Source organism: Fulmarus glacialis, unplaced genomic scaffold, assembly GCF_000690835.1.
Source record: "Fulmarus glacialis isolate BGI_N327 unplaced genomic scaffold, ASM69083v1 scaffold7850, whole genome shotgun sequence".
Taxonomy (NCBI): Eukaryota; Metazoa; Chordata; class Aves; order Procellariiformes; family Procellariidae; genus Fulmarus; species Fulmarus glacialis.
In genome coordinates, this window is record NW_009187043.1 from 18,395 (window position 1) to 25,133 (window position 6,739).

At 38.2% G+C, this 6,739-nt stretch overlaps 1 protein-coding gene across 1 annotated transcript in view; it reads right to left on the reverse strand.

Annotated features, from left to right (window-relative positions):
- Positions 1-1,089: 1,089 nt before the first annotated feature.
- FAM45A (family with sequence similarity 45, member A) overlaps positions 1,090-6,739 on the reverse strand; it is a gene marked incomplete at its 5' end in the record, with an annotated part of 6,940 nt that continues 1,290 nt past the window's right edge. The window contains 7 exons of the mRNA XM_009573577.1: positions 1,090-1,389; positions 2,094-2,188; positions 2,767-2,874; positions 4,045-4,145; positions 4,482-4,593; positions 4,775-4,923; positions 6,488-6,567. Of these exons, the coding sequence (XP_009571872.1) occupies positions 1,213-1,389; positions 2,094-2,188; positions 2,767-2,874; positions 4,045-4,145; positions 4,482-4,593; positions 4,775-4,923; positions 6,488-6,567 (822 nt within the window). The remainder of the gene's footprint in view (positions 1,390-2,093; positions 2,189-2,766; positions 2,875-4,044; positions 4,146-4,481; positions 4,594-4,774; positions 4,924-6,487; positions 6,568-6,739) is intronic.

Consider the following 6,739-nt stretch of genomic DNA (forward strand, 5'->3'; position numbering starts at 1 on the left):
TTCTTCTCAGAAGATTACAAAGCAGTTAGTTTCAGGCTGCTCAATGAAAAAAAAAAAAACAAACAAAAAACCCCTCTTGAGTTATGGCTATGCAACCAAACCAAAAGTAGGCAAATTTTGATTTTCTCTAAACTATTTCCCGGTTTTCACTATTACTTCAAAAGTTTCCATCTACATTTAGTCTACACAGAGTTACCATCAGATAGTACCCGTGTTACAGCTCAAGCAGTTTAAGCGGTTGCTGCTCTACTTGTGGTACCTGGCCATTTGAACATTTGTAGTCCATTAGGCTTTAAGTCATCTGGTTTTCTGTCAAATGGATCAGGAATGAATGGCCACGTATCTTCTCAGCAGAGAACCCTAACAACTTCTTAAATGACTCCAGCTGTAAAGCAGCACTTGTCTGTGACCCCCCTAGGAAGCCCCATTTTAAATATACTAATTCTGTCCTCTTTTCCCTCCATCAGAGGCATGGGACGGAGTGAAAGGGGGAAAACCTCTAAGGCAAGAGTCCAAAAGAGGTGCTCAACTCCCACTTGAGCTTTAAAATACCTCTTCCTTTATATAGTAAGGCTACTACATCAGATTTTCCCAGACAACCTTTTTTACACCTAGACACTTTCAAGTAGAAAGAAGAGAACTTGTCCATTTATTTGGGATTTCCAGGTATCAGGCAGTCCAAAGCAAGAGCAGTATCTGACAGGCTGACATACCTGGAAGCCCAGAATGAGCCATCAGACCAACTGCGTGTTCAGTGTATCCCTGTGCAGAGACTACCACATCCAAACTGCATTGGTTTTACAGCACGTGTGCTGCAGCCCGTGTTCCAGACCCCAGGAAGACAAGTCAGAACAAGAACAGAGCTGTCCAACATCTGGAACCTGCAGGACAAACAGCCACTGTAATAATGACTGGCACAGCCTACACATACAGGCACATGCTTCTTGTATATGCACCCACATTGTGATATGAAATACAGGAGCCATATACACAAAGTTATAGTTGGGGAAGATAATGACACCAGGAATGTTCCCAAATATGCCTCCGTATGCTCCAGGTCAAGCTCCGATATTCTGCATTATATCACGGTAAATATGACATTCACTCTTATACCTTTAATTCTTTCATATAAAATATCAGGTATTCCTATCTGTATGGCAAAGACAGTATTTTTGAATTGGTCCATAACCAATGCACTGCAGTGCATGAAAATCAGATTTTGAGCATTTGTTCAGCAGCTGCTAAATGAAAAAGAAAGTTTTCTGTAGCTGGTGGAAATCGCTTTTGTTTCAGGGCCTCAGAGTTAAGGGTTGGTTTTTCATTGCCATCAGAAACTTCAGTAAGTGAGACTAAAGTAGCCAAGATTTCTTTTGTCTTCAGAGAAATATCCTTGAAGAACAGAAAAACAAGCAACCATGAATATAGTATTAGCTATTATAATGTTTTAACATACATTTATTTAAAAAAAAAATCAATGAAGAACAAAAAGAAAATAATAATAAATAAACTGTTCATTTTAAATAAAGACCCCATTTATTTTAAGGCAAATTTGCAACAGCTCTTCAGTCTGCTCTTGGGCGACTTTGAATGAAGGGAGCACAGCCACTCCACAGGCTCCTTTTGCTGGCCTAACTGAGCTCTTTTGACTAAGTCGCTCAGTTGTGAAATGTCTCAAAATCTATGACATAAGGGAGGAAGTGAAAAAAGCATCATCATAAAAATCAGGCTTTAGAGCTGAGAAGCCGTATCTCAGTAGGACTTTTTCAAAGGTACTGACAATACTATCGACGGGTATTGAGCAAAATACATGCTTTGTAGAATAAAACTGGGAAACTAATTTTACTGGAAGTCTTATAATCAATACAGTTTCTGAAGTTTCTTCAGCAATGTGGTTACCCAAGAGATAATATAAACCAAGTATGTCATCCTTAAAAACCTGTATGAAAAATAAAAACGTTCATTTGTAAAAAGGCAGAGGGTACAAGAGATCAACTTATTCCCAGTGACAATCTTCCTCCTACTCCCCTCCTTCTACCAAGATCTAATGATAGCAGTAATTTAACTAGATTTAAAAATAAAAATAAAATATTAACCTTAATGACTTGGCTGTCTGATTTATCTAGATCTTCTGCAGACTGAACAATTAATTGTCCAATTTCTTTGTGAAGTTTTCCCATTGTCATTGCCTCTGAGTAAGAAAAAAAAAAAAGCACACATTCATATAAAATGACTGTTTCTGTGATATCTAGAAATGCATATGAATAACAAGCCAAAACAAGGAGTCCTCTTCATGACTGCCATTTGAAATCTATCGGTAAAGGCAGTAACCTGACGTATCCACAGCTGTGCCGGCACAGGCCAACTGTCTATCTCTAAAGCAGCCCTGAGCAGATGACAAGGAACAGCAAGATGACAAGCAACATACAAACTTTCCTTTCAGATAGTTCCCAATCTCTAAGTATTTAGTGCAGTGTTTTTCTAAAGATTCACGTGATATCTCTGCATTCAGCAACCCTCAGCTGAATGTCTCTTCCATGTAATTGTCTAACATAGATGTTTACTTCTCAATTGTACATTTGTTGGAAGACGAAGCATGTCTTTCCAAATTCCAAGTTTCACCAGTCTTCCAGGGTCTCAACAAAACCAAAACACAGAAGCTTACATATTGGCTTTTCAGAACCAGGATAGAAGAACGATCAAGATTGCTTGACCTACAGCGATCTGGAATAAACAGCCCCTACATCCAAAATATAAAAAGCAACCAACCTTTTACTGTAGGGGAAATAGTGATCTCACTATCTGCCAAATTCACATACACATCGTAGAGGTCTGGTCTACTGTTCACTTCAGAATCTGTAAATCCAGCAATGTAACCTGGAGAGCAGAATTTTGGCAAGATTAAGATCTTCATAAAGAATACCAAAACTAAACTAAGATATTGTGGAAAATCACAGTCCTAAAGTCTGTTCTAAGAGTATTTGACCCAATACTCATTGGATCCAAGAGGCTGCCCTCTTGACATTATCAGTCATTTGATGAGTGTGTCCAGCAGAATGCTTCACTTCTAATGAGCTTAAAAATCAGCTTCTAAAATTTCCTTGATCATGGATGAGCCCCTAACAAAACATGCGATACAAAAGGGTTATCAATTTGAAATTTTAAACTCTCTTTCTACCTTGCTACTAAAATTATTCATTTGCAAATGAAAAACCACTGAACTTCCTCTTTAAAAGAATCTCCACACAGGAGCCCCTTGTCACTGTCTAAATCAGTATTAGATTGGAACAGAGGAATAAAACCAGCAGATTTTCTTATTTATAGCATGCCAGGTGAGCAAACTTAGAGCAGCTTTTCTCTGTGGAAGACGTTTAGTGAGCTGAAACAAGCACTGTTGGTAATGCAGTAGAAATATTGAAGTGAGTAGTCTTCTTGCTCATTATTCTGTATAGAGAAGCCTCTTAATTGCCACATTATGTGTCATGCTAACCTTTGCATAAACCAAGGGCCTCTTCCTGGATTATGCGTTAAGTACTACGCATACACAGCAATGTGTCACACTGATCAAACTCCTACATAGCTCACAAGTAAAGTCTACCTGTGATTCGGAGCCAGAGACTTCACTGGCAGAATAAAAATTTGGAACTTCAGTTAGGAACAGGAAAAAAAAAAAATCCTAAAAATTCAGTTACTAGCTATATGTAGAAGCCGGAAAAAAAAGTAGCTTATCTAAAGTGAGCTGCTTCTGTACAATGTAAGACTTTCAATCCCTCTGATCACAACATCAAAAAAGTCTCAAAGCTGCTTTGCATCTGTGATTAGGGGTAGACTGATCCACCCAGAAACACCAGATTAACTAGTTATCTTCTAACATACTTGTTTAGTTGATTTGCCTGTTCTAAAGAAAATTATGTTGTTTAACTTTGAACAATAGCATTAATAGCAAAGTAACCATTTTTCCCCCAAACAGCACTGGTGCAAGACGCTGTAGCAATAGAAACTGAAATTAAGTTTTCTTTATATTTTTGATTAATAAATTATCACTACCTGTGCAGGCTTTTAAGGCTTCCACTTCCTCCTCATTTAGATGTACGTATGAATGAAGAATTGACCAGTCTTGTCGATGCCACACTAAAGCAGGCAAAGTCCTAGGGAAATTAGATTGGTGCTTGACACGCAGTAGATTTTTACTTACACCAATTAAAGTTTCACAGTATGAAATACTTGTCATAAGAAAGAACTAGATCTCGTTTGGCATGCATATACATGAACTACAGAGATTACTATCAGTGCAAGCAGAGTTAAATTTCTCTGAGTTGACGAACATACAGCTAAAGCCTTAAGAGGGATTTAGCAGGATTTCAATAAACAGGTTTAAGAAAGATTATTTTTTTTCCCCTAAAACATGGACATTTCTCTCAATGAAGGTTCAAAATTTGTTGGACTTTTGGGGGTAGGTGGGCAGGTAGGGATTGACAAAGTACCTGGTAAACTCCTGGACAGCTTCTATTCTAGGATGGTACACTACAATTCTCTTCTTTAACATCAGTGCCGTATATAAGATAACTGTTTCCATTCCAAACTGAGATACTATATCTAGAAAAGAGGGGAAAATTATTTTGTAGAAGATATACATGCTGATATTATCATTTGTTTTTCAAAGAAGCTGAATAATAACAGCACAGATAATGCTGTTATTTGAAGTACGCATGAAAACTGGATTGTACTTTATATTGTACAAAAGAAATCAGAATAGAGACTTCTGGTATTAATTAACCTTTGATGGAACCAGCAAGATAAGCCTTCCGAGCATCAAAATCCTTGCTGAGGAAAGATCCATTTTCTTCGCTTTGGCAGATCCCCTTTGTAAGGACTGCAATGTAACTCTCCATCATTTTAACTGGACTTCCATGCTTCAAGTAGATTCTGTGTGAAAAGAAGAGAGTCTGGTATTTTGACTGCAATCAGTACCAGCAGACATATGAGGGGGGAAGAAAAAAAAAAAAAAAATCGCAGTATCACAAATAGCAATATTATTGGCAAGAATTCTTATTTTGGACAGCTGGTTGAGGTGTTAAATACTAAACCAGAAGTCTTTCAACACGCACACAAAAACATGTCTCTTAGAATAAAAAACTACCTTGTATTTTTATTTGAGTTTCCTATTTTATGACAGGACCAACATTTACCAACACAGAAACATAGCAGAAAGGTGTAAGCAGGTGTCCAGACTAAGGATTCTTTGCAGACTTGGAAGGTACCTGCTTTATGAAAAAGTAACTACTACAGTAACTCCTGTTATTACATGCAGACCATGTTAGTTTTTCATTTTTTATCCAAGTATCATTAGACATTCTTCTGTGCTCTTTGTTAAATGACGAAAGAAAAACATAAACATATGTCCTTCATACTGATTTAAAAACCCAAACAAATAAACCAGTACAAAACAATCACACACCAACAAAACCCATACACTTTTAGCTGTCTTCCAGAGAGCAGAGAGACACCATAACCTATTTTACAGGTTAAAGTACTTCGGGAATAGCACTGAAGCTCTCAACTATCTGTTTTCCATATTAGCTATAATACAAAGCTATGTCACATTTGAAACTCAATTATCATGTTTAGAGGAATCCATCCTGGATTTGAAAAGAAGCATTAGCTGATAAATCAGCATTAGTGTGACCCACAGTGCATCTAAATATTTCAAATATCAGTGAAAAAGAACAATCTCATTTTTCAATACGCTGCAGAGCTGGTAAGCCTGACAGCCTTCCCAAGTCTGTGATACAATAACCTCACAATTGCATCCAATTAGCTGCAAAATCTCAGGGAATACTCTTGGTATCAAGAACTGGGACCCAACTAATTTGGGAACCAAAGGAAAAGCAAAGAAAGATGCAGAGAGAGATCATGAGAATGGGGATGTGGAGAAAAGTGAGTAAACGGGACAAAGGAAGGAGAAGATGGCAGTCTGGTTGGAAGAAGGGAAAAGACAGAGCCACAGACCTCGAGAGGCAGAGGGCTCTCATTTTCCTAGAGGAAAAGCAAAACGTCCCTGGGTGCTGTGCTTAGTTCAGAGCAGCTGCAAGAAGCGTCTGTAGTAGAGATGTTGTGGAGGAATGCAAGTGGTCCACCATACACATGATGACCTTTGACTACACAGCACTGACCTCTTCCCAAATGTTTATACTTTTAAAAAATATGTTCTCAGAGAAAATAAGTGTGTGGGGGGGTGGGGGGTGGTGGTGGTGGTGCGTGTCTGGAGAAGACACATTAAAACCTACTGGGCATTGACATTCACCCAACACTTACTGCACGAACTCAAGATAAGCTCAAATCAAGGATTTATATTATCTGATTTTGTAGGACTGAGTTTCCAGCAGATTGTTAGACCAAATGCAAATGCAACACAATGAAATTTAATCTTTTGCCTTGGCAAGATCTAAACACGCACACAGCAGTACCTCAAAACAGCTTTTATACAGACCTACACAGTATCCTAGTGAAGGCTGCGTATTTCTCTGGGTTGAAGTCTTTGGCCGTCAGAACAATGGAGAAGTGGGTCACCTGGGTAAGACACACGCACAGAAAAATACACAGCTTATTTAATGACCCCGCATGAACAGTCTTTTTCACATTACTGAACTTACTGCAGTACTCTGACAAGGTGTTTCAATTAAAAAAAAAAAAAAAAAGCAAGTGGTAGCAGCGGATCCAAGTTACTAACTGCAAAAAAGGC